Source organism: Pyrus communis, chromosome 5 (assembly GCF_041283825.1).
Source record: "Pyrus communis isolate YQ-2024b chromosome 5, ASM4128382v1, whole genome shotgun sequence".
Classification (NCBI taxonomy): Eukaryota; Viridiplantae; Streptophyta; class Magnoliopsida; order Rosales; family Rosaceae; genus Pyrus; species Pyrus communis.
This window is the reverse complement of record NC_142569.1, coordinates 2,212,528-2,240,521: the sequence shown is the minus strand read 5'-3', so window position 1 is coordinate 2,240,521 and position 27,994 is coordinate 2,212,528. Positions and strand designations below refer to the sequence as shown.

The following is a 27,994-nucleotide window of genomic DNA, read 5'->3' as shown; positions in this document are numbered from 1 at the left end:
AAAATATGACAGCTAAAGCATTTGTAAAATAGGACAATCATATAATTATTTTTGTATTCGGTGAGAAAGTATGGCCGTGTCTGTCACTTTAACAATTAACAAATAAATTAATAGATAAAGAGACAGAAGTTTGATACTGCAACGAAGTCGTAAGTTGATGTATAGCATTACAATGTCTAAAAGATAAGACATGAATATGTTATGTAACCCAACATTTACCTGTTGATTAAATTTTGTATGAAACCTAAAGAATATTTGTGGAGCATGCTTATTATAATGTTGTTTCTCACTGAGAATCTAGTAGGTTGTGTCGGTACTGGCACCCCCCCAAACCCCATTTTCTCATTAAAACTTCCGCCACACTCAAAATTCCCTCATCACTCCTACTCTTCCCAAACTCATTTCTTGATCCTCTTCAGAGCTCTTGGATCAGACACCACAATGGATTGGAAACGCAGGAGCGCACTCTTTGTTCAGCTCATTGTTGTCACATGTATTTTCAATGTGATTGATGCTCTGAACTTCAAGAACAATACCCATCAAGCAGAATACGGTCAGTTCCTCATTGCCAATGGCGTTGCTCGTACACCTCCAATGGGGTAAGATATCAAATTTTCAAAGTTCAGGTGAAAAGGAGATGCCTTTTTTTCAATTTGGTAAGCTAACTTTTGGAAATTGGATTCAGTTGGAACAGTTGGAATCACTTCCACTGCAATATAAGTGAAGCCACAGTGAAGACCATTGGTAACGTACTTTCAGACTACTGTTTATTTGTATTCCGATCATTTTTCTCTCTTCAACATACACAATATCACAATAGTATATATATTGTACAGTTCCATTACTTGCTTTTGTAATATGTTTTATCAGTTGACTCATTTTAATACGAGTATCCAACCATAGCCAATTGACAATAGCCGAAGAGGCTCAAAAAAGTTGAACTACTTTAGCTAGACTTCCATATTTCCTTCTTGCTAATTCAGTCATGATGCACCATTTTGTGTTGTGTTACATTGATATAAGACCTGCATGGTCTGGTGTTTGCTAGCTATCTTATAATATTATGTTTATAGTAGTTACCAGTAGCCAAATTGTGAATCCAAGCTTCTTATAAAGAGTATTTCGGTATTAACCTTTGCGGTTTTGTATGAATTTTGGACTATATATCAGCGGATGCTCTTGTTTCGACTGGCTTGGCAGCACTTGGATACAACTATGTCAATCTAGGTCAGCAGCATCCTCACATCATTTCCTTTGTTAATTTGGTTCTGGATGTACTTTTTGCTTGTTATTGTATGATATGTTGACGTGAATTAAAAAAGCAGATGATTGTTGGGCTGAAAGAAACAGAGACAGTAGTGGTAACCTAATAGCAAAATCGTCAACTTTTCCTTCTGGAATCAAGGCCCTTGCTGATTATGTTCACGCAAGGGGTTTACAACTCGGCATATACTCTGATGCTGGGTAAAAATTATCTCCGAAAATTTTCTTTATCTGCAATAGCACTCCATGTCTCATTTCTCATCTTTCTGCATTTTTAGTTATTATACTTGCAGCAAGAAAATGCCAGGCTCACTTGGGCACGAAGAGCAAGACGCTAGAACCTTTGCTGAATGGGTTTGTGTCTGATACTATTCTGCATTAACATATATAGTTTGCTATGATGAGTAGATTGTTTTGTTTTCTAGTTTAGATGAAACATCAACACAACTAATTTGATAAAAACGATGAACTTGAGCTGATTTGGGCATTTGGCTGTAGGGTGTCGATTATTTGAAGTACGATAACTGCAACCATGATGGTTCTAAACCTCAAATCAGATATCCTATAATGAGTTCTGCATTGCTAAAGACTGGAAGGCCAATCCTGTACTCCATATGCGAATGGCAAGTCACTTGTACTTCATCAAATCATTGTATATATTCCGCTTTAAATTTGTTTCCAAAATACATTTATTTGCATCACTAGAATGTTAAAAACTGTTTGGTTTTGACAAACAAAAAATTGATAAGAGAAATATGTTGTTAAAGGGGACAAGAGGATCCTGCGAAATGGGCTGGTCGGTATGGCAATGCTTGGAGAACTACGGGAGACATTCAGGACACTTGGGAAAGGTTCGATCGAAAGTTCCTTTCTTCTTTCAAGATCTCAAGCTGAATACTAATATGACAGAGAATTCTAACCCTGAAACATTTTGTTAGTTTGCTTTGAATTAATCTAATTAATGTTATGATTTCAGTATCACGTCGATTGCGGACCAAAACAACATTTGGGCTACATATGCAGGCCCTGGCAAGTGGAATGGTAAATTTTTATGTTGTTAACTGTCCTGTTTTCTTATCTCTGTTAAAAAAAAATTGTTGGGTAATTATTTTAAATTTAATGTAATCGTAACAGATCCTGACATGCTGGAAGTGGGAAACGGAGGGATGAGTGTAGAGGAGTACCAATCTCATTTTAGCATTTGGGCAGTCATGAAAGTATGTACTCTCCACATTTTCTAAATAAATTTCAGTTGGTTTGACTTGCCTATATATACTGATGATCCCAAATCTATGACTGCAACAGGCTCCTTTACTTATCGGATGTGACATCCCATCTGCGAGCAAGGAAACTCTTCAGATTCTCGGAAACAAAGAGGTTATTGATGTTAATCAGGATTCACTCGGAGTTCAAGCGAGGAAACTGCGATCCAAAGATGACCTAGAAGTATGTTGCAATGGCAAATGCTGCCCTTTTCCTTCACTTCAGCAATTTAGATTACTGATTAATCATGCTTGTGCTGCAAGGCATGTGATGACTTTCAATTTGATGTAGGTGTGGGCAGGACCGTTATCAAGGAAAAGAGTCGTGGTAGTGTTGTGGAATAGAGGCGGGTCATTAGCTCCTATAACTGTGACATGGAGGGAAATTGGACTCTCGCCAGATACACCTGTTATTGTTAGAGACTTATGGGCGGTAGGACTGCCACATTAAAAAATTTCTTTCTAGTATCATACTTTAATGTCTTATAAATAGATGAATTATATCTTAGTTCTCACTGACAGAAAACCTTGATGTTTTTTGTTTGCAGCACTCATTTGTTTCGAGGAACATGCATACTAGTCTGACTGCAAATGTTGCTTCTCATGGTTGTAATATGTATGTCCTGACTCCTTAATTAGTCCGGAATACAAAGTATAAGATGACTCAATCAATTGCCCATACCATATAAGACTAATATCTTCAAATACTTAATCAATTAAATAAATAAATATATGTTGAATTTTATGGTTTGACTTGAGATATATTTTGTAAATTGAATGAGAAATCATGGGATTGCTTGAATGAATTTCTCCGTAGCTCTTTTTAGAAACCTTACCCCATTTTAGGGAAAAATAATATAATCTCAAGGAACATAAACACAAATTTGTATAATTTGATTTTTGAAATATAGGTAATGAATTTTAATTTTATATACAGTTTGATTTTTGAAATATTTCTCACTAAATTGACTATTAACGGAAGCAAGACTAATCAAACAATTATATACATACATATTAATCTTACGATTGCTTTTAGTAAGTTAAACTTATTGGACAAAGTCACTATGGATATATTTTAGTGGTAGCAATAAAATTTTGGCATATTAAATTGAAAGAAAAAAGTTGGGCTAATGACATCCAAACTAAGATACGAAGAGAAATAGGACAGAACTTATACTGTGATTACCAAGAAGCTATCAATGGCCAGCGGAACAGTATACCCAGCAATCAAAAGAAACCCAGCACCGCCACCCCCGGCCCAGCAGAGCAGTACTACTACAGAAATTAAGATAAATATATAAATGAGTTGTTTGGAAAAATTGACCTTCAATTGAATTGGCTGCACGGGAACTTCATCCTCTTCAACTTGCACCACCGGTCAGCCACCATCCATTTCCAAGCAAAAGAAACTTCAAGTCTGATTCCTTAATAAATAAATAAGTAAATATTTATTGGATTGAATGGTTTGACTTAAGATATTTAATTTAATAAATTGAATGTGAAATCATGGGATTGCTTGTATGAATTTCTCCATTGCTCTTTTTAGAAACCTTACCCCATTTTAAGGAAAAATAATACAATCTCTTGGAAAATAAGCACGAATTTGTATAATCTGATTTTTGAAATATAGGTAATCAATTTTAATTTTATATACAGTTTGAGTTTTGAAATATTTCTCACTAACATGGACTACTAACGGAAGCAAGACTAATCAAATAATTATATACATATATATTAATATTAAGATTGCTTTTAGTCAGTTAAACTTATTGGACAAAGTCACAATGGATATATTTTAGGAAACTTTAACGAAAAACTTCCGGTACTGTTCATTTTAATGAAAAACTACATTTTTACACTAAAGTCAATTCTAGTATTATTCACTTTACCTTTTATTTTGTCTTTATCGTTTAAAATCAAAGTTTTCAAGTTCTTTTCATTAGTTTTCCTTATATTTTAATGGTAGCAATAACATTTTAGCATTATTGAATTGAAGAAAGACAAAAGTTGGGCAAATGACATCCAAACTAAGATGCGGAAGAAATAGCACAGAATTTACCAAGAAACTATCAGTGGCCAGCGGAGCAGTATACCTAGCAAGCAAAAGAAACTCAGCACCGCCGCCCGCCACATAGCGGAGCAGCATTACTACAGAAATATATAAATGTGTTGTTTGGAAAAATTGACCTTGAATTGAATTGACTGCACCGAAATTTCATCCTCTTCAACTCTCACCACCAGTCAGGCCATCTCCAACCGAGAGCTAGCCAAATGACTCGTTTTAGCCCTCTTGCCCTCCAAGATTCTTTAAGATATTAATATTTTAATGAACAGTACAGGGCCATATTTGCCTCTGTCTCCAACTGAGGACCAAAAGGCCATAGGGCCAAACATAATTTATTATTTAAATTTAAAAACTACAACAACTTAAATTCAAATCCAACAACTTAAATTTAAAAACTACAACGATAACTGGCCCAAAAAACCAAAAAAATTAGAATTTAAATTTAATGAATGGTTTAGGTATTTATAAGAAAAAAAAATAGAATTTTTAAGAATTAAAAAAAAAAAATTGGCCCAAAAAACCAAAAAAAATAAAAAATTTGAATACAACGACTAGTTGACTAGCCGTTGTATTCAAATTTTTTTTTTAAGCAATCCTGTCGGTTATAACCGATAGGATTTCCAGTTTTTCTGGCCAGCCCTGGGCTGGCTGGCTGCTTGCCCTCCAGCCCTCTAGCCTTCTCCAATTTTGTGGGGCCCTCTCAGATTCCACAGCCCTCTGACCTAGCCCTTGGTTGAAGACGGTTTTTGGGCTATTTTCGGCCCTCTGGCCCTCTAGACCCTTCGGTTGGAGATGGTCTCAGTCGCCATCCATTTCCAAGCAAAATAAACTTCTCAACAATTTTTTTTTCTTTGTTTTTCAGTCAAGGGTTACTCTATTAACAAAAAAAAAAAAAAAAAACAACTATATTACATAATTAGAGGCCTAACAACAACATTCACACAAACAAAAGAATAGACCTCAATAGTAACCCAAAAGCCCAAAACATAGTTTTGGGCCTAAAAATGAAAAACCACAAAAGCTAACCTAACTGCTTCCTTCCAACTCCACTACCGAAAGCGTCGGAATAGCTCTCCATAACGATTACGAACATCCACCACCAACTATTGCTAGAAACCAGCACCTTAGTCTTCCATTTGAAAACATCTTACCGATTGTAGTTGAAGACAGCAACAGTTCACGATTAAAATTGATTGTAGGTTGGGATGGAGATGGAAATTATGGAAGCCAAATGAAGGACATGAATATGGATGGATGGATGAATTGATCTCAGATGTTTAAAAATCATATATACTTTGACCGGACAAAGAAAATTATTGATATTATCTCAGATGCTTCTCAACAATTTTCATTGTCTGGCCAAACCATATATGATTTTTAAATGTACAGGACATGTACAATCTTTTATAAAGCACATGTAGTATTCTATTTATGTGGAAATTTTCTTTTGTTTTAAAGAAAGAGTAATTGTTGACCATAAAAACTACCAAGCCTACGTGGTGCGCAGACTGAGTAACTAATGAGCTAACTACATTCTTTGGTTATATGCGGGGTGTGCCAACTCGTCGTCAGAGTTCGGCCAACAAGTAAAATATGCTGATGTCGCGTTGAGCGTGCTGCTGACATCTTGATCTTGCGACTGTAGCCAAGGAAGGAACACGTCTCGACCTTCGAGTACTAGAGCCTGAAGACAAGGCTGCTAGTTCTGCGAAATTCAATTTCAAATTCGGCTTTCAATGTGCCGAATGTGGTAACCTGGTAACACCTCACTTCGCCTAGAAGGCTGATGGGATAACCTCTACCAACAAAGACTCGGAAATCCTTATTGACCGAGACTTGGATAAATAACCAGTCAGTCTCGAATGAGTGCTATTTATCCAAATTGAAGTTGCTTCTCGGTCAATTGATTTTACTGCTCCAGTGCTGTTTATCCAAACTGAAGATGTCGCCAGTTGCCTTCACAGTGTTGTTTATCCAAACTGAAGATGTGTTGGCGAGAATAAAGGGGAGAAAGATAAAATCTCAGGTTGTTGAGAAGCTTTGCGTAGGATAATTTATGTGTTGATTTAGAGGGGGGTTGGAATGATACACTGAATCTTGTATTTATAGGGCTGGATATCTGCTTAGCACGACCTGATGGTGCTTGTAGAGTCCAATCAACAATCCAACAATAGGGAACATCATCCTGTATTCAAACTCCATCTCAAGTAGTGCCGTCCACTTTCTTCAAGATAATTCAATGCATATGCCTCCCAAATTCTTAAAGATAATGTCGAAAACGTCAAAACTATAAAGCCTTCCACGTGATTAAAGCTTCAAAGCTTTCCTGGAGCCCCATTCACCAATGAAATCGCATCATCTCAAACCTAGACCCACACGTCTGCATGTAATGCAAATTGTTGTTTTGATCAGATAGGAAAACAAAAGGAATATTCATTCTTTACCAATTCTTATCTCTTCAAAACCCATATGATCACACCACATCGTCATTTCAATTATCTTTTGGTAATATCTAGAAAAATATGAAATTCAACGGTCTAGAACCTCCTTATTTAACGATTTCGATTGTTCGAACCGATATTGTAAAATCGGATCCAAATAGTAATTAATATCTAAAGTACATACTGTGCTACGGGCCTCCAGCCTAAAATAGGAAAAACAGTTCGCACAAAGACAAGGTCTCCTCTCTTTCACATTTATGTTTTTTCTAGGAACTGTTATTCCAAAAAAGGAAATGAGATCATCTCTGGATCTCTACCTCTATAGCAGATGGATTTGAAAATTCAGACCATTCAATTTAAATTATGCGGCATCCATTGGCTCATTTATTGACCCACCACACACACAAACCCACGCTTTGATCTCTCTCTCAGTTGGCCCAGATTTCTGGATCCGTATGCTCTAAGGCAAAAGAATAATGCTATTTTTTTTTTTTGTTAAACAAAGGGTAATAGCCCTACAAAAGAGAAATTGCAAAATAATATCGCGAGGTTTAATGTTAGACAATAATAGCTGCTTACAAGAAGATGTAACTTGTTCAAAATAGACCGAACTCAAAGGATAAGAGAGGCTTAGGTTGGCCAACTCATCAGCCACAAAATTCATCTTGCGATAGGTTTGTCATATATTTCATTTCCAATTAGACAGTAACATCGTACGACAAGCTTGAATCAATGCACCAAGTAGTACTATGTAATATCAGTTAGACAGTAATTGCAAAATCAGCCTCCACTGAAGGCATCAAAATTTTGACTCAATTTACTAACGACCTTACAAATCACCTCTCTAAATTGAGGTTAAATAGCAGCATTCTGTTTCAAAATAATATTTGTACTAATTGAAGGATAAGCGCAATGTGCAAATATACGATTTTAAAATCCAATAATAATTTCCATTTTTTTCCCTCTTCATTTGAAGAATTGTTAAAACAACTCCAAACAATTTAAACGAAAAAACAAAGTAACTGAAATTTTTTTTTAATTCATGATTAATTCTCTGTTATGCACATCCACTTTACGTCGTGTGGAGGCAAGATCTTTTAGGACCATTTGATCATTTTTTTTGATTTTGTATTGTATTTCAAGTCACTAGTTTCTTCATGCCTTTATAGATTCTCCTCACGCTTACTTGTTTGCTTGCATGCCTTTGCGTAGCCTCAAAGCCTCAATACGTGTCTAGTTATTTTGCTTGCGCTATATGAATTGATGAGGACGTGTGTGATGCTAACATGCTATGTTCGCTTAAGTTTTAGAAAAATACCAAGGGAATATTTTAAAATGAGCTTTTTTTTATAGATTTTCTGCAACTTTCATTTTAACATCAATTTTCGTACTCACATTATAAAATATTGTGTTAAAAATATGAGGTAAAAAAGTCCATTGAGAGTCTCACTTTTAAGAAAGTCTTCATAACATTTCTTTAAGTTATATCACTTTTTCTCACTTGTGTCATGCTATGATCAATAGGTTTAACCTTATGTGCAATACTTAGCTTTTTGTTCACTCGTGTTTAATTTTAACAAAGCGCAATTTATTTATTAAGTTATAAAGAAGATTATGTGAATTTAGGTTTAATGAGATTTACACATTGTCTTGATCGACAAGTCTGACTCAAATGTGCACTCAACAAAATTATATCAGCAGGAAAACATAAAATATGCATCTAACCCCCATTTCAATTGGTAATGATATAGTTAGATTTGAGGACCCGACTAATATAATATTATATGCAACGGTGTCATCCAAGACTCCTGTGTGATTGAGTTTTATTAAAATAAAGCAATCGTTTCCTTGAAAAAAAAAATATATGACAGCTAAAGCATTTGCAAGATTGGGACAATTGCACAATTATTTTTGTACTAGGTTTAGTAAATTACATTTTTGTGTTTGGGGTAAGTGTCCGCTCTGTGCCTACCATTTCAGCAGTTAATAGACAAATTGACGGGCAAGCAGACGGGAGGTCTGACATTGCAACAAATTTTCACTATTCTAAAAACTCTCATCTGCCTAGACGCTATGTGGCTGGCCACCACCCCAATTAATCACAAGCATTTAAAAATTAAGAAAGAACTTCTAAATCTAGCTAGATGATATTTTTTTTTTAATTTTAATCGAATTTATTAATATAATATGTAAGTAAATGTGCATTGATACTTAAAAAATACAATTAGCATCCCTATTATAACGTTATTTCTCACTAAAAGAGTCTAACTTGGTTGTATCGGTACAGCCAACCTCATTTTTTTTTAATTTTAATTAAATTTACTAATATACCATATAAAAATGTCCATTTATACTTAAAAAAATACAATTAACATCCTTATTATAACGTTATTCTTACTAAAAAAATCTAAGTAGGTTGTGTCAGTACAGCCAACCCCATATTTTTTTTAATTTTAATTAAATTTACTAATATACCATATAAATAAATGTCCATTTATACCTTAAAAATTCAATTAGCTTCCTTATTTCTTACTAAAAGAATCTAAATAGGTTGTGTAGGTACAGCCAACCCCATATTTATTTTTTTAATTAAATTTATTAATAACATATAAGGATATGTCCATTTATACTTAAAAAATACAATTGTAGCATCCTTATTATAATTTCTCACTAAAAGAATCTTAGTAGGTTGTGTCGGTACAGCCAACCCCATATTAATTGTATAAATATGGCGTTATCTGTCTGTATTCGCCCATTTTCACATTAAAAACTTCCGCCACACTCAAAATCCCTTCTCACTCTCTTTAGAGCTCTTGGATCAGATACGTACCCCGATGGATTGGAAACGCAGGAGCTCACTCTTTGTTCTGCTCTTTGTTATCTCGTCTATTTTCAATGTGATTGATGCTCTGAACTTGATGAATAATACTCACCAAGCAGAATACGGTCAGTTCCTCCTTGCCAATGGCGTTGCTACTACACCTCCAATGGGGTAAGATATCAAGTTTTCAAAGTTTTAGGTGAAAAGGAATTGCCTTTTTTTCAATTTGGTAAGCTAACTTTTGGAAATTCGACGCAGTTGGAACAGTTGGAATCACTTCCAATGCAATATAAGTGAAGCCACAGTGAAGACCACTGGTAAAGTACTTTCAGATTATGCTTCATTTGTACAGTTGCAGTACTTGCTTTTGTAATATGTTTTATCAGTAGGCTCGTTTTAATATGAACATCTTACCCATACCCAATTGACAATAACTGAAGAAACCCAAATAATTTGAACTACTTTTGCTAGACTTCCATATTTCCTTCAACGCTTCTTGCGACTTCAGACATGATGCACCATTTTGCGTTGTGTTACATTGATATAAGCACATGCATGATCTGGTCTTTGCTAGCCATCTCATAACACTATGTTTCTAGTAGTTACTAGTAGCCAAATTGGGAATCCAAGCTCTCTGTATTTCGGCATAATCGTTGCGATTTTGTTTGATTTTTTTACCATATATCAGCGGATGCTCTTGTTTCAACTGGCTTGGCAGCACTCGGATACAAATATGTCAATATAGGTCAGCATCCTCACATCATTTGCTTGGTTAATTTGGTTCTGAATGAGCTTTTTTCTTGTTATATATTGATGTGAACTAAAAAGCAGATGATTGTTGGGCTGAAAGAAACAGAGACAGTAGTGGTAACCTAATAGCAAAATCGTCAACTTTTCCATCTGGAATCAAGGCCCTTGCTGATTATGTTCACGCAAGGGGTTTACAACTCGGCATATACTCTGATGCTGGGTAAAAAATTATCTCCGAAAATTTTGTTTATCTGAAATAGCACTCGAAGTGTCATTTCTCATCTTTCTGCTTTTTTTAGTTATTATACTTGCAGCAACACAATGCCAGGCTCACTTGGGCACGAAGAGCAAGACGCAAGAACCTTTGCTGAATGGGTTTGTGTCTGATACCTTTCTGCGTTTACATATATAGTTTGCTAAGATGAGTAGTTTGTTTTGTCTTCTAGTTTAGACGAAACATCAACACAACTAATTTTATAGAGACGATGAACTTGGGCTGATACGGCATTTGGCTGTAGGGTGTCGATTATTTGAAGTACGATAACTGCAACCATGATGGTTCTAAACCTCAAATCAGATATCCTATAATGAGTTCTGCATTGCGAAAGGCTGGAAGGCCAATCCTGTACTCCATATGCGAATGGTAAGTCACTTGTAATTCATGAAATCATTATATATACTTCTTCAAATAATACTCTGTTTGCATCACTAGAAAGTTAGAAACTGTTTGGCTTTGACAAACAAAACTTTGATAGAGAAATATGTTCTTAAAGGGGACAAGAGGATCCTGCGAAATGGGCTGGTCAGTATGGAAATGTGTGGAGAACTACGGGAGACATTCAGGACACTTGGGAAAGGTTCGATCAAAAGTTCCTTTCTTTTTTCAAGATCTCAAGCTGAATCCTGACATGACAGAGAATTCTAACCTTGAAACATTATGTTAGTTTGTTTTGAATTAATCTAATTTATGTTACGATTTCAGCATCACGTCGATTGCAGATCAAAACAACATTTGGAAGACATATGCGGGCCCTGGCAAGTGGAACGGTAAACTTTTATGCTGTTTACTGTCTTGTTTTCTTATCTTTGTTAAACAAAATTGTTGGATAGTTATTTGAATTTTAATGTAATCGTAACAGATCCTGACATGTTGGAAGTGGGAAATGGAGGGATGAGTGTAGAGGAGTATCGATCTCATTTTAGCATTTGGGCAGTCATGAAAGTATGTACTCTCCACACTTTCCATACAAATTTCAGTTCGTTGGTTTGACTATATTTATCGCTGATCCCAAATCTATATTTGCAACAGGCTCCTTTACTTATCGGATGTGACATCCCATCTGCGAGCAAGGAAACTCTTCAGATTCTTGGAAATAAAGAGGTTATTGATGTTAATCAGGATCCACTCGGAGTTCAAGCGGGGAAACTGCGATCCAAAGATAACCTAGAAGTACGTTGCAGTGGCAAATGCTGCCCTTCTCCTTCACTTCAGCAATTTATTTTAGATTACTGATTAATCATGCTTGTGCTGCAAGGCATGTGATGCATTTCAATTTGATGCAGGTGTGGGCAGGACCATTATCAAATAAAAGAGTGGTGGTAGTGTTGTGGAATAGAGGCGGGTCATTAGCTCCTATAACTGTGACATGGAAGGAAGTTGGACTCTCGCCAAATACACCTATTACAGTCAGAGACTTATGGGCGGTATGACTAACACATTAAAAAAAATTGACTTTCTAGTATCATGCTTTAATGTCGTATAAATAGATGAACTATATCTTAGTCCTCACTGATAGAAAACCGTAATGTCATTTGTTTGCAGCACTCATTTGTTTCAAGGAGCATGCTTACTGGGCTGACTGCAAATGTTGCTCCTCATGGTTGTAAGATGTATGTCCTGACTCCTTAATTGGTCAAATATGAAGATGACTCAATAGTCCATACCATATGGAACTAATATCTGCAATTCTTATAAGCTAAATACATAAATATCTGTTGAGTTGAATGGTTTGACTTAAGATATTTTATTTAATAGATTGAATGAGAAATCATAGGATTGCTTGTATGAATTTCTCCATTGCTCCTTCCAGAAACCTTACCCAATTTTAAAGAAGAATAATATAATATGTTGGAAAATAAGCGCAATTCGTATAATATGTCTTATTAATTTGAAATGTGAAAGCATTTTGAAAGAGTAAAGATTACATTCTAAAATGAAATTTCTCAATATGTTGTTTATTTGAGCTATTCTGACCCCAATCATAAGGCCTGCTAAAGGTAATGCATGAAAAATAATAAAATAATAGCTTTATGGCTGCCGCATGAGATATCAGTTTAGGAGTTCATTCTATTGATCACCTAGTGACTAAAGATTCGATATCATCCATGATTGGATTTCGTATTAAGGTTGAGATTAAAACATTAAAAATCATCTTCATTCATTCTTCATATCTTTAATATCAAATCCAAATGTGAGTGACTATTTCTAATCGATTTAAAGGACAAGTTGAGCGAAAATGACTTGCTAAAGACAAACTGGAATTGGAGACTTCTTTCCGGAAACATTATTCATTAAGCCTTAAGTTAATCCGAACTTTGAAGTCGGACCAAAAATGATTAATAATTGTTTGAACTTGCAGCCATAATGTTTTAGATACCATCTGACCTTCGAGTATATATGTTCATGTGCATGTTTACACAATTTTGCACCATGATCTAATGAAGTGTGATGGGTCGCAGATTTTAAGCCACAAAACACCATGTTGTAATACACATGATAGTGGCAGGGCAGCTGCCATATGATTATAATTTTAATTAGGAAAAGAAAAACCTCGATGTTCACGGACTTCTGGGCCAACCCACTTGTTGTTAATTACCTAATCAAACAAAGCCGAGAGGTAAAATTTTCGTTGATGATTGTTTATGAAGCACTTATGCTATGAAGCGGTTTAAGTTTTTCACTATTTTTATTAGATATTTAAATAAATATTTTTAGAAAGCGCTTCTTAGCCTATAAACGGTTTAAGTTTCTCATTCAAAAATATAGTGATTTTTTAGCTCTTCCAAAAAGCATTCCAATTAACACACTAGTGTGCATCTAAAAATCGGATTATCTGACTACATCTGAGAAAGTGTATCATCATCATGCATATCAACTCTATGGTTGACCCTGAATAAGCTTTTAATTAAACATCAGATAATGATGAAATTAATTCCACGTGCCCCAATCATAGGCTGATCACCGATCACTAAGATAGAGCTTATATTATGTATGCCACATGGCTATTAACAATTTTAAATACATCTCATCAGCAAAGTTTGGATTTTGTGATGCACAAAGCATCCCAAGTCACAGATCAATGCGATATGGGCAGAAGCAAAACTGCAAAAATATATAAAGCTACAGAAGCAAAGCAAATGACCTCATTTTTTTTGTCTAATTTGTGGATAGTGATGGATGGTTTGGTTATTGAAAGCAAATTGACAGGAAAAAATAACATGGACCGTTCATATAGTCAAAGTCCATGCGTGCATGATTAGGCCTAAATATTGATTCCACGAAGTAGAAATGCACGTCGTCCATGTGCTGATATGTAGAAATTAAAGTAATAATATAACCAAATGAGCCAAGAGATGATTGCTTTTTAATTACCTATATGGAAATTAGAAAATAACATTCAACTGAATCTTCTAGCTATAGCTAGGCCGTGTTATTATGTGTTAAATGGATACATTGCTCTAGTGACCAATAAATTAGATTAGTTAGTTTCTTATAAATAAAAAAAGAAATTAGATTGATCAGTTTTTTTTAGATTGAAAATTTGATCACTCAATACATATTTCTTCTTAAACTTATCATAACTAGCCGTATTTCAAATAAGTGAACATATTATCTGTGTGATTATGAATTCATTGAAGGTTGAATAAAGTTTGTCGCTGTGTTAATTACAAGTCAATCACATAGATACATTTAGTCCAATATTCTAGTGGATAGAGTGTTGAGTTTCTGTTTATGTGTTTCGGTTCAAAACTCTATCTCGCCCTAATTATTATATAGTTTCAAATTCTCCTCCTTCCTCTCGTAATAGTAGAAAAAAAAAATTAAAAAAAAAATCAATCACATAGGGAAGCAATAATCTCAAGAATAATGATATCCACACACTCATTACCTTTCACACTCTCTGTTAATTTACGTCATGCGATACTCTTCAATTTATTCAATTCACCAAAAGTCAAAAATTAAAAAAGTGTATCGAAATTAAAAAGAATTTGTGGATAACACCACCCTAAACTCAATCACCTAGTAAACAAAAGTAAAAAACAAGAGCAAGAGGTAGGTGTAATTTTCTCTTACGTTTTCAGTTTATCAACAAACTAAGAAAATGGAATCTACACCATACACACGTGCAGACTGACTCTATCTCTCTCTCTCTCTCTCTTAACACACATAAAATCTGTTATTTGGAGGGAGTGTTTGGCCGTTCGACAAGAAAAGCATGACATGAAAGGCGTACAGGCAGTTCCAAACCTCCGACCCACAAAACATGCCCCTCCCCCATTTCGTTTCTCCCTCACATCACCTGCCTTTACATATTCGTGGTCCCCACCCCTCATTTCCTTCCACGTGTCTCCAAATCCTTGCGTAACAAATCCACTTGTCGACGGATCACCGGTGCCGCTTGTGTCTTTTATATTAGTACCTAACCGCCACACTCCCTCAACCCCATTCCCATTCTTAGTATCCAGCCCCCACTGCCAACTCTCAAACCCTCTCTAATTCTTCATCAATTCATATTTTTATTCTTCTTTTCTCTCAAAAATTAATTATTTGTAAAGAGGGAGTAGTTTTGATGGAGAGCACAGATTCATCATCGGGTTCACAGCACCCGCAGCTCCCACCGGGGTTCCGCTTCCACCCGACAGACGAAGAACTGGTGGTCCATTACCTCAAGAAAAAGGCCGCCTCCATCCCGCTTCCGGTCACCATCATCGCAGAGGTAGACTTGTACAAGTTTGATCCATGGGAACTACCAAGTACGTTTTTTGCTTTTGTCCACCAGATACACAATTATGTCCAACTGACCTAATTCGCGTTTGAAATTATATTTCAATTTTTGGGAAAATTTTGATTTTGGTTTTGGTGATATAGGTAAGGCAACATTTGGGGAGCAAGAGTGGTATTTTTTCACTCCAAGGGACCGGAAGTACCCGAATGGGGCACGGCCAAACAGGGCAGCAACTTCAGGATATTGGAAGGCAACCGGGACCGATAAGCCTATTCTAACATCAATCGGAAACCACAACGTCGGTGTGAAAAAAGCTCTTGTTTTCTATGGAGGGAAGCCCCCAAAAGGGATTAAAACCAATTGGATTATGCATGAGTATCGCCTTATCAACAACACCACAACCGCCAATATGAGTTTTAGTACCACTAAGCCTTCTGATGCAGCGAACAAGAAAGCCTCCCTAAGGGTATGTGCTTTTTTTGTACAACATATATATTTGACATATATCTGTAGCACAAGACGGATTGACTGAAAGTCTACGGCATATCGTGTTATCAAACACGGTCCATGAATAGCACTTTTTTTTACTTCTACAAAGACATTTCAGCCTTCTTCTACCATCATCATGTGATTCACCACAGCCAATAATGAAAACCAAAACGTATCGTATGAGATTCATCTATGAATAGCACTCACTCGGGCCATCCTGTGCCACATATATCTTGCGCTCAATTTTTTTTTGTAATGATTGTATGATCTATTAATTGGTTTTTTTTTTTTATTTTTTATTTTTTAAATAATGTATTGTTGGTCATGTTATTGTTGTAGCTTGATGATTGGGTTTTGTGCCGGGTTTATAAGAAAAACAATGCGCAAAGGCCTACGATGTCTATGGAGGGTGATCATTTTCTTCACAAGGCCGAGGACTCTAATAGTTCTATGGAAGAGGGTATGTTTCTCCACCCATCAATATTGCCAACTCAAAAACCGCCGCCGTTCCCGCCACCACTGTCATCAAAGCTGCCAACTACAAATTACACGGCGTTGCTTGAAAGCGATTATCACGAGAGCTTTTTCGAGGGCATACTATCGTCAAGCGATCATCAACAAGGCTCTCATTCTCATCATCATGACCATGATCATGATCAGTTTGGAGCCATATCAACTTCAAGCTCAAAAACCAGCATACCCTTGAAACGTCAACTTTCATCACCATTTTGGAACGACGTGGGATCGATAGGGTCTGCTGCTGCCGCTACTACTACTTCATCGAGCAAAAGGTTTCAAGCTGATCTCAACAGTGAAAACAACTCATTTGTTTCCATGCTGAATCAGATGCCACAGGGTACGGCGCCGTTCTACCCTAATCCTGCACTTCTTGGTTCACTAGGAGATGAGGTTTTGCGCCCACAGTTTCAACTCCCAAGCATGAACTGGAATTCATAGTTTGGTTTTGGATGGTGGGTTTAAGATGCAGAATCAGAATTGTTGGATTTTAACTAGCAACGATATACGGGTAACGTTTCATATATTTTTATCTTATTTTGATTTTGTTGAAAAACATGTAATTTAATTTTTAGTTTAGTGTCACTCTCAACTTATATATATACTTGTTACATAGGCAGTGTAAAATCTGTTATACGTAGATATTATTGGAAATTTTTTTATTTTGATGCATGGTTTATCCAACACTAATTTGTATTAGGTGTGAATTACTATGTAGAAACCTTGATGTGCCATATCTGCAATTATCGTAAGAGACTTCTAGCCATCATCGCCATTCCTTAAGCCACATGAGATGTTTCTCAATTATGAATAAACCCATATGAGATGTTGTTTACATTTATGTGCACTTCCATTAATATACCCTGAAAATTTTCAAATTTACAGAACAACCCGTAGTCAGTTCGATTTGTTTTAGGGATCTTGAGCAAAACATATATTTACATCAAGAGGTAAAAGATTTGAGTTGAGTCACATAATGGAAAGATTTTTTAGTGTGACCGGCACACATGGTGGTACATCATATGTCACTATATAAATAGTGGGATGTGTGGTAAAAAGTTAATAACTTAAAAGTAAAATAATAACATAAAAAATAAAATGTCTCACCATTTACATAAAAATATATGATGTACCGCCCATGTTTCCGTCACAATAAAAAATTTCTCCACGTAATGAGACAACTACAATAATTTAGTATCGAAATATCTATTTACGGAAATCAAACTTAAAACATGCCACTAATAAATAAATAAATACTACTAAATTGTAATGATGAGTGGAATCTTAAAAGCCAAAAACCTTCGATTAAAAGCCAGACTTTTTGGCTGTTTTGCATTGTTTTTTTATAATACTTTTTCACTTTAAAAAAAAAAAAATCTTCTGTAGAGTAATGACGTTATCTCTAATTTTGAAAAGGGATCTTTTCTGAATACCTATCCATCAAATTCGGGGATCTAGATTATTGAAATTTGATTCAACGGCTACAAATAGGGGTCCATTTTAAAAGTTGTAATAATTTTGTTGGATTAAATTTCAATGTTCCGGATCCCTGGACTTGGTGGATTAGGAGGAAGGGATCCGGAGAGGATCCCTTTCCTCTAATTACAAAGGTAAAAGTTAAAAATTATAAAGTTATTTTGACTCTAAATGCATATAAAATCCAATTTAACGTTTAATTTTCAATGCATATGGAGTTAATTACTTTTAGAAGTAAAATATAACATTCGTATGTTTTAAAGGTGGGGTTTCACCTTTTAACTCTAGAGTTATATCCAAATCACTATGATTTTACATATAGCACCAAAGTTGAATATGATACCAACTTTCCTATGTATTGCAGACGGTGTTAGTCAAATATAACTTTTGACTCTTAACTTTTGTCGGTGCATTAAAGATCGCCTTAGCTAGCATGCAGCAAACTACACACGAGGCTTCTTTGTTTCTTTAGTATTATAGTCTTCATTACTCTTTCTTTTGACTGGCTAGGGTTAGCTATCGGCTACCACAGCCTTCTTTTAATTTCTTTAGTGGTCTCCAAAATCTCTTTTAACATGAAGGAATAATTCATCTATAACTAAAAGATATGATTTTATATTTTCACCAAAACAAAAGGGATATCATTTCATATATCTTTGGAATATTGATGTAAACTCACATCATTGTATGCTGTTATACTTTTATAAAACTTAAACACTTTATCAATAAGAGTTTTAATTATGTAATGGGGTGCGACTCGACGCTATTCATGATGTTTTCTTCCATGATCGAGTTGTATTTGATTCTAAAGTTTAATGCAATCGCTTATGCTTAAAAAAAACAACAATAATTTATCGATAAATTTTTCAGTGTGTCCGAAACACGAGACGGAACACCACGTGTCATTATATAATTGAAGAGACACTTGAAAACAATACACTTTCCTCCAATTGTATAATGACATAGAATTTTGCTCCGTGTTACGGGAAGACTGAAAAGTCTCTCCAATCTATCAATGAGATTAATTAATTAATTAATTAGTACTGGCACAAAAATTTTGGAGACCTCATAAGACATATTAGAGAAATGCTAAAGAGACTATTTCAAAAGTGGAACTTTTTATGAATTCTCTGACACCTCATAATATAACATTAATTATCGTGCCAACATTATAAAATATTATACAAAAAACATGAGATTACTAAGAGACCGTGGAGAGTCCCTTAGTATTTCTCAACATATTATATGGACACAAATCATAATATGGGAAAAAAACAAAAAACAAAAAAAAGACTCAGTGTGATTATTGATAGCCAAGTGGTCCAAATCTAACTTTTATATAGGAAACAAAGCCTAATTAAATAATATATTAAGATATGGAAAATTAGGAGAGAATCAGTGAGACCAGAAAATTTTAGTTGTGACAGGAACACGAATGATACATCATGTATTTTTATGCAAGTGGTGTAAAATCTTAATTTTTAAGTTATTAATCTTTTAACACACATAACCCACAATTTATATAAAAATACGTATTATACCATCTCGTAGAACAATCACACTGAAAAATCTCTCTACTGAGGCCAATATTTTCCACGAAATGACGCATGATTATTCTTTGTCGCTATCAGCTGTTGATTTCAAGATGAGATTTTGGGTTTGAAATGTCAATATGGCAAACATTGGCATTTAATTACACGATAGAATGTTTCATCCTTTAGCTAATTTTTTCTATACTTGTAGCACATTATGTATCGCCCTGGCATTGGCTTATCTCAAAAGCACTCGCACCTAATTATCGCGTTTTCTTGATTGATTTCAATTCAAAGCGTACGTGTCATTGGCCTATTCACCCTAAATCCTGATTGATGTAGCAGAATGAATATGTCATGTCAGGTCATATGTCCAATAAACGAACAATATAGGGTCTCACGTTCGTCAGATTCTTGTAGGGCATAACACATAAAGGGTGGTGAAATATATGGAGCTGAATAGGATCACATACGGTGGGGTTTTTTTTTTTTTTTTGGTGAGAAGTGTCTCTCAACTTATGCAGGGATGAATTTCTTCAAATTCATTGTACAAAAAGTACGATTTTTTTTATGTAGAATTTTGTAAGGATGAGATATTTGTATTTTGTACATGATCCATGGAATAACTTTCGCTATAAGAAGACATCATATCTCCGTTACTATCTAATTAAACAAGCTTTGTAAGTAATCAATTTCCTTAGTTAAGAAAGATGACAAATTATATTTATAAAGAAAGATCCATATAATTAGTCCTCCTTTTTTTGGAATAGATATCAAAACCGGGCACGAAAGTCGTCTGTGGATAAAGCATTTCTTGTTCGAATTAATCCTTCTATATGTACGTTGAACTTCACCAAAACCCTGTATAGGCGTATCACAATCATCTCAAACATTGAAAAGGCGATATTATCTTTCACCAGGAGATATTTTCGTTTCCCTTAGTGACAATCAATGTTATAAATCGATGCCTCGGCCCATGGCCGCTCTTTCATTTGTGCACCAACTGTGTTGCTTAAAATTGTACAAAAATCATAAAAGACTTGTAGTTCAAGTGATTAAGAGCATTTAATTATTCTTGAACCCAAAGTCTTGCGTTTAACTCCTACCTCCCATATTGCATGTATCACAAGAAACTACGCAAAATGAAATTACCCTTGAGCCATTCATGTAAGCTTAATAAGAGTTGCATACTTGTTAAGCACGTGCATAAGGGATTGAGATCATAAGAGTTTATGTATGACAATACTTGTTGGTTATTAAGGAATGTATAAAGACTAAAATATAACCTAAAGAAGTCCCAGTGCAATTGGTGTCAACCATTCTAATATGGATGATTTGGATATTAGTGACAAGGGTTATCAAAATTGATAACTTTGATAAGGATTTCATGATAGGAAGTATCCTTATCAAAGACCACTATTTACATTGTAAATAAAGAGTTCCTGCTCTCGCAAAAAAAAAAAAAAAGGCAAACAGAAAGATCAAGCCCCATTGAAGAACCTTTATTTTCTGCTGCGACGACTTCACAAGATTAGAGGTTAATTGGATATGTTGAGTTCTTTTGTTTCCGCTATATTTAAACTTACAATTCCATGACGGTTGCATAATTTCCATTGAGCCCAATAAAACAAAACTAGCAATTGCAAGATAAGTTCTTTCAAACTCACCAACAGGTATTGCGGAAAATTAGGTACCAAGGCATGAGAATGATATTTAAAGGGTGTATTTTGCATTCGAGGTTTTGTATTCAATACTCGTAATTTCTTGAGACGTAGGGCCTTATTTTACATAAGAAATATTTGAACGGTTTACCCCTCTTGATGTGTTAACTAATATTTTTTTTATTCTCTATTTCGGCTATGGTCTTCAACTACATGTAGCCCAGCAATATATAGTTGGTATAGTACTAAGAGCAAAAATCTTTTTGAGCCCTACACAGATCCATATAGGATTTTCTTGGTTAATTATCAGCATTACTGACTTTACTATAGTTATACTCGAGCAGTTGGGAGAGGATTGCCTAGGAGAAAAGACGTGAATAAAGCCAGTGAGTTGCTTGGTTTGAAGCAGGGAACTGCATGCCCAGCTCCTCTAAATGTTGCAAATGTAAGACCTTCATATTCTTGAAACCATCCACTAACCTGCAATATATGTCACAATCCCAGTTTAATTTGGTAAAGTTTAATTAATAGCGAAAGAAAAAAGCTAAAATATCGTCATAGTTTTAACTTTTATTATTTATGCCAACTTCAATTATTAAGGCTATCTAATTAATTAACTATTACCTGCTTCTCGTGGTACCAAGGCCTCCATGCCTTAGTAATAGGCAATCCTAGAGCACTTAAGCTGTATCTTGTGGAAAGCACAGGAACTCTTCCATCTGTGTCTCCGCTGAACCATCCAAAAAAGAAAAACATGAGCCAGGTTTTATAGTTTTCATCATATGTTATCTAATGAACGATGTTAAGGCAGGGAACATCTACCTGTACACCCATATTCTAAGTCCTGCTGCAATGAGTTTCTTGTATATAGGAAGAACAGAAGGCTTCGAATATGCCCAGTCCTCAAATATTTTTTTGCTGCAACCAAAATAGTTGAAGAACATGTTCTCAGCAAGTTGGTATTTCTTGAATATACACACCTTAGAGATAAATAACCTTGGAAAACATGCTAAAATGAATTATAACTGCTACTTTCAGAGAACAATGAGAGGGAGGCAACGGTAATTACTTGCAGATGGTCCAGTTCTTGAGCCGGACACCATCACTAACATGGAGGGCCTTTTGCACATCTGGTCTGTTATAAAAGGTTTTTGAATATCCATCGAGACATGGATCGTAGCCACCCATAATCCTCGGCATCTGATAAGAACAAATCATGAACTTTAACTAAATGTGCCTAAAACATATGTTGAACAAAAAATTCGTAAGCATGTTCTAGTGAAACAAGTTGATATGTGTATCGCTGTATAATTAAGGACATAATATATCTGATATCGCTGTCCTGATTTATAAAATAAATTTAATAAATGTTTACTCACCATCGTAGATGTGCGTTTCATCATGACCTGCATCGAACCATCAGTTGAGCTTGCCGTATCACCAATGCAGACCGAGGTGTAAAGGCTGTAAATATCTATCTCCTTGTACTGTTTTAGCACTTCATCCACAGCTAGAGTACAATCCTTGTTACTCCAAGTATCATTTCTGTCGAAATCACAGCTTTCGCGTATTATTTTGTGAGTTTCGTCTGATATCACAGCATGACTCCAAGCATAATCTACCAGACCTCTCCAGTCATCAGCATCAGATGTTTCAGGATTACCCAACTGTACATCAAACACAAGAAATTTAAATAACTTAATTTTTTTTTTTTTTAATTTGATATCTAAACGGAGCTGGATCCTTTTTATTGTTTCCCAAATGACCATACCAGGATACCCTTGAGATCAATATGAAGGGAAGGATCATTGTTCTTGTCATATATGAGCTCGGCGAGCTCTGGAACATACTTTCCTGTTAACCAAAAAAAAAGAGAGAGAAGAATGAGGGTATACAAAGGAAGTTCAGTTGCAGCACATGATCAAAAGGGTGAGGGACTGAGAGTGACATACCTGCATAACTCTCCCCAGAAATGTAGAAGGTCCTTGTTCTGTATGTTGGGAACTTGAGATACCACTTATGCAAGAATTTATACGCATCATTCGCTGAATTAAATAATCCAAGGAACAAAATAAAAACAAATCAGAAAACCAGATTAAAATCTTCTAATAGTCATTAGACTCATATTAGGTCAAAATATATAAATTCGTACGTTTGGAAATTAAATATAAACCGTAATACTTGTTCATTATTGCAAGTATAGTAATACCGTTTGCTAGGGAATTATACATAGCAAACAACTTCTGAAGTAATTAACTGACCTGTAAACTCATCGCCGAGATTATCATAGTCACTAGTTGTATTAGAATATGAAAAGCCAACCCCAACTGGAGATTCCAAGAATAACATATTGGCCTCTGCGTCATACGCATGCAAATTTTAGGGGGCACAGTTATAGAAAAGCAAATGAGATGTTTAAGCGTAAAACATATTAGAGAATCTTAGGTACAATCAATGATATATCCCCTTCTTTCTATTTCTCCCATCACACCTGACTAGGTCGTTTAATGAGAGAGATAGAATGAGAAGATATAAAACCAGTTGGATGGTAAAATTCTCCATAAAGTAAGGCAGAACCTTGGAAGCAACCAATGATTTTTCCTCTAACTGTTTCTAGTCACATGATAAGAGAGACTGAAAAAGAGAGATAAACAACTAATTGCATAGCAGGACGGAGTTTTAGTCGCAACCATGCCTTGATATATAATCTTCTTTTTGTTTCTTGTAACGTGTTGTTTGATAATGAAATTAATTTGAAAGTACCGAATACCTTTATTCCATGAGTAGTTATTAGATTTAATTCCACTTCCATCAGTGTCCACTATGAATGGACCAATCTCTTGGGTTGCTCCATATCCCACAGAAGAGCACCCAGGACCTGAAACATAAAGAATCTTGTCACCTCAGCATATAACATATGAAGCAAAAAGTTGTAGATGGGGATTGTGAATCATTGAACACTCTTTGGATGAGTTGGAAAGGACAAAGGGATGAGCTCCACTAAAGCAAGTACAATAGGAGAATTAACCACCCGATAATCTAATACAAACTTTATGTAATTGTTTATTAACACAAAATTAGAATGTTTAATATATATATAGCATGAGGAACTGTCTAAAGATTAGGAAACAAGAAGATATCAAGGAACCTGTACTTTGCTTCCTCCTCCACACATGCAAAGATTATGTATTTGGAATATAGATAATTGCATATATACTTAGTCAAAAGATGGATATATATATATATATATATATATATATATATATATATATAGCATGGAATATATCCATAACGCTAAAAACATAATTGCAAGTTGATCGATTAATAATTTCCCCTGATATAAGATGATTAGGTTTAAAATCCTGAAACAAGTTGATCATGTATAAAAATTTTCCTCAGGCGTAATCAAATTAATTAAGTGGTTTCAGTCAGATATCACCATGATTAAGGCACTGATCATATATAATAGACAGTTTTGACAGTGCTCACCTCCATTAAGCCACAACACAAGAGGTTTTCCATCTGGGTTGGAGGCAGCCTCATAAAACCAGTAAAAAAGAGCCCTCCCATTTGTTTCGTTCACGGTCATATAGCCAGCGTAGTGCTTGAAGTCTGCAGCAGGCTGGCCGGGCAAGTTGGTCACAAGGTCCTGAGTCCCCAATGAGTTGTTCAGTTTCTCAGTACTAGCCCTTTTCGTTCTACCCGAAACAGGCTCCACAAACAGCAGTGCAACGAGAGCCAAAACAAAGAAAGCCGTCGCTTTTGATACAATATTCATATTGTACTGTTGTATATATGGAAGTACAAAACACAAACTATAGCTTAGCAAGAGAGTCAGAGACAGCTACCATAAAACAAAGATGAAACATAAGCAAATCCAGATGTTTCTATTTATAATAAACCATTCGAGGATGATAACAAAATTGAAAGGAAAAAAAAAGAGAAAATGAAAAAGAAAGTAGATTTGGAAGACTAGTCTTACGTGGCAATGTAATTATTTTTATTTCGTTGACGAATTTGGCGTTGGCATCTGACGTGGGTTAATTAGGTAAGCTCATGGTACTAGGGTATTCATGCAGGAGAAAGTGTGATAAGTGGTACGTCCATTCTCGTGTGTGGGTTGGCGATGACTGATGAACAAACTAAAGGGTGCGTTTGTTTGACATGATTAAAAGTTGGTTTGGTATTACTGTGTTTTGAAAAAAAAAAAAAATTTTGTTGTGTTATGAGAATAAGCTCATTTTTGCTCTTCACGTTTTCAGCTTTTTTTCACTCAAAATTGTGAAAATAAGTTGTTTTTAAGTGTTTACCGAACATTTTTTTGAGCTCAACTTTTTTTTATACCCACTTTTTATAAAAACATCCCAGTACCAAATCAATAATAAGTCTCACTTGGACTGAATTGGATTAAAAGCTAGTGAAGTTCCATGTTTGTTATTGGAAGGGACTAGTTGTAATGGGCTTAGCTACTCCGATTACCGACTTCGCTAAACGGTCTTAGCTAGTCCTCCCGCAAACCATGGGACTGCTAAGACCACATCTCTCGCGTCCTCGTCCTCTTTCTCGCGTCCTTTATCTCCGACTGACAACTCATATCACGTCCTCGTCATCTTCGGCTCATCAATTTGCAGAGATGGCCAACTCGATCATCAGCCACGGCAGCTGCAAAACAAAAACCAAATTGCAGCTGCAGAGAGCTCCGACTGTGGTGAAACCCCCCGAGGAAGATCCTGCTCTGGCCGCATTCGATTTACCTTCAAGCTCGCCCAGGCCGACGCCGGCCAGGAGGTTTTCTTCTCTATCCTCTCTCAATTTCCAGTCCGTGTTTTCTCTGCTGATTTAGGTCAAGATATGATTGTGTTTATTCGATCTTCAGTTTGGTGGTTGGATGCTTTTTGCTCAATGTTTTGGATCGAGTAATTGAACTGAGTACTAATCAAATTCACATCAGCCCACTTTGCATGTTCAATTGGGATACTGATTTCCACCATTGTTTTGTTGAGAGAGAGAGAGAGAGAGAGAGAGCTTTAGAGGGTTTTGAGATTTGGAGGGGTTGTGATTAATTCTTCTGAAACTAGAATGATCCATGAGCTGGGCACTTGGAAAAGACAACGGCCATGGCAGGCAGTCGGTGAGATGAGGAATGTGGTTGGGAATTGTTTTTTATTTTATAAGGTGAATTAGAAAATGACAACAAATTTGGGTAAATTTTATCGACTGATACAATTTTTGACGGTGTGGTATTCAACATTATTTTGGCATTAGATTTCTTTAGTTAAAATAAAATAAAAAATCAAATTTTCACTTATTTATATTATCCTACTTCTTAGTCCGATACTGCGTCAAACATTTCACTAAGTCCTAATTTGGTACTAAGGTGATTCTGAAACAAGTGGCTATCAAGTTTTTTTATGGTTGGTAAACATTGAACTTCAACTTTTTTTCACAGTTTTGGGTGAAAAAAAGCTAAAAACACAAAGCTGCAAAACCTAGCTTTGAAAAACCAGCTTTTTTCACATTTGTTTTGCTCAAAAGTTTATCAAACACTATAATACTGTTATTTTTTTTTTTTAAAGCACTTTTACAAAAAAGTTTACCAAAGCTGCTTTATTTCACAGCCGTTTATTCTCACAGCACAGCAAAAACAATTTTTTTTTTCAAAGCACAGCAATACCAAACCAGCCCTAAGTCAATCCAACTCAGTCTCTAAAGCTAGTCCAGTCCAAAATAGTTCGGTGCAACAAACACACTATAAATGAATGAGTTCAAAACAATACACATATTTGATTCCGAAGCCTAATACGACAATTTCAAACATAGATGCGACGAATTTACCTGAGTGATGTTGTGTGGTCACCTAGTTAATAGATAAATTCAGACATTCAACTCAAAACTAATAACCAATACAGTGAATAACTAAAGAAGGTAAAAATAATAAATATACAAGGCATGTTATTAATTTATATTCTCATGAATCTCAACAATAAATCTTTATCGGTTTTTTATTGGATGACTTGACAAGTAATTAACTTTTGACTAGTCATCTTGGATTTGCATTTATCATGTAATAATTGAAATTTGTTTGGCAAATAACTTTACATTGTGGAAGGATTCAGCTCTTCCACAGCGACTAGCACGAGGAGTCCAAGAACACAAGGAAAGAACTACCCAGTAAATTAAAGGTCAATACATTTTTAGCATTTTCTTATCCGCAAAGAATCAAATTAGGTATTGCAGTTAATGGTATATTTCTAATATAAAATTATCAATCTATAGGATTAGAGCAGATATAGAGGGAGATCAATCAACAGCAGGGCTGGCCCTGAGGGTAGCTCAAGTAGGCGCCCGCCTAGAGCCTCCATTTCGGAAGGGCCTTCAAAAAAAATTTATATCCTGTAATTAACATATAAATACAAAAAAAAAAAATATCATATTTCATTTGTTAGTGCAGTGGAAATGTTGGCTTTATTTTTCTTTGGGGTGTTGAGTTCGAAACATGAAGTTGCTTTTCAGTCACTTGATTTTTCTTGTTTTTCAAATTTATTGCCAATCCATCTGTCCAAATGCATATAAAGTTATAAAACTCAAGTCTCTTTGCAATCTTTTTTCTTTCAACTTCTCATTTTCTCAATTTCTATCAAATGTTCAAACAAACTTCACATTCTCTCCATTTCTATTGAATGTTTAAATCAACTATCATATGGTCTTAAAG

At 35.3% G+C, this 27,994-nt stretch overlaps 4 protein-coding genes and 2 long non-coding RNA genes across 7 annotated transcripts; 4 read left to right on the top strand and 2 right to left on the bottom strand.

Moving 5' to 3' along the window:
- Window positions 1–280: 280 nt before the first annotated feature.
- On the top strand, window positions 281–3,270 carry LOC137726191 (alpha-galactosidase-like). Its single transcript, XM_068465074.2, has 12 exons — window positions 281–599; window positions 686–744; window positions 1,171–1,227; window positions 1,326–1,464; window positions 1,542–1,617; window positions 1,762–1,886; window positions 2,031–2,114; window positions 2,240–2,304; window positions 2,398–2,480; window positions 2,569–2,709; window positions 2,818–2,958; window positions 3,074–3,270. Exons 1-12 carry the CDS (start codon window positions 442–444, stop codon window positions 3,158–3,160), a joined length of 1,215 nt encoding a protein of 404 aa, XP_068321175.2. The 5' UTR covers window positions 281–441; the 3' UTR covers window positions 3,161–3,270.
- LOC148696543 (uncharacterized) lies at window positions 2,516–6,649 on the bottom strand. 2 transcript variants are annotated; one of them, XR_015962238.1, is made up of 3 exons: window positions 5,617–6,649; window positions 4,585–5,464; window positions 2,516–3,949 (listed from the first exon to the last, which is right to left on the bottom strand). It is a non-coding gene; the product is annotated as an uncharacterized LOC148696543 (long non-coding RNA). The 2 variants fall into 2 exon arrangements; XR_015962237.1 differs by having other exon boundaries at window positions 4,713–5,464.
- Window positions 6,650–9,722: 3,073 nt separating this feature from the next.
- Window positions 9,723–12,607, top strand: LOC137725336 (alpha-galactosidase). Its single transcript, XM_068463983.2, has 12 exons — window positions 9,723–10,023; window positions 10,111–10,169; window positions 10,541–10,597; window positions 10,684–10,822; window positions 10,902–10,977; window positions 11,121–11,245; window positions 11,376–11,459; window positions 11,585–11,649; window positions 11,742–11,824; window positions 11,912–12,052; window positions 12,166–12,306; window positions 12,425–12,607. Exons 1-12 carry the CDS (start codon window positions 9,866–9,868, stop codon window positions 12,509–12,511), a joined length of 1,215 nt encoding a protein of 404 aa, XP_068320084.2. The 5' UTR covers window positions 9,723–9,865; the 3' UTR covers window positions 12,512–12,607.
- A 2,471-nt stretch (window positions 12,608–15,078) lies between these two features.
- On the top strand, window positions 15,079–17,281 carry LOC137725649 (NAC transcription factor 25). Its single transcript, XM_068464407.2, has 3 exons — window positions 15,079–15,636; window positions 15,752–16,074; window positions 16,437–17,281. Exons 1-3 carry the CDS (start codon window positions 15,453–15,455, stop codon window positions 17,052–17,054), a joined length of 1,125 nt encoding a protein of 374 aa, XP_068320508.2. The 5' UTR covers window positions 15,079–15,452; the 3' UTR covers window positions 17,055–17,281.
- Window positions 17,282–21,328: 4,047 nt separating this feature from the next.
- Window positions 21,329–25,146, bottom strand: LOC137725648 (serine carboxypeptidase-like 31). The gene is made up of 10 exons (XM_068464406.2): window positions 24,772–25,146; window positions 24,053–24,160; window positions 23,544–23,639; window positions 23,235–23,327; window positions 23,054–23,136; window positions 22,662–22,949; window positions 22,352–22,482; window positions 22,105–22,200; window positions 21,907–22,012; window positions 21,329–21,762 (listed from the first exon to the last, which is right to left on the bottom strand). Exons 1-10 carry the CDS (start codon window positions 25,058–25,060, stop codon window positions 21,613–21,615), a joined length of 1,440 nt encoding a protein of 479 aa, XP_068320507.2. The 5' UTR covers window positions 25,061–25,146; the 3' UTR covers window positions 21,329–21,612.
- Window positions 25,147–25,934: 788 nt separating this feature from the next.
- On the top strand, window positions 25,935–27,668 carry LOC148696542 (uncharacterized). The gene is made up of 3 exons (XR_015962236.1): window positions 25,935–26,070; window positions 27,392–27,464; window positions 27,559–27,668. It is a non-coding gene; the product is annotated as an uncharacterized LOC148696542 (long non-coding RNA).
- Window positions 27,669–27,994: the final 326 nt, after the last annotated feature.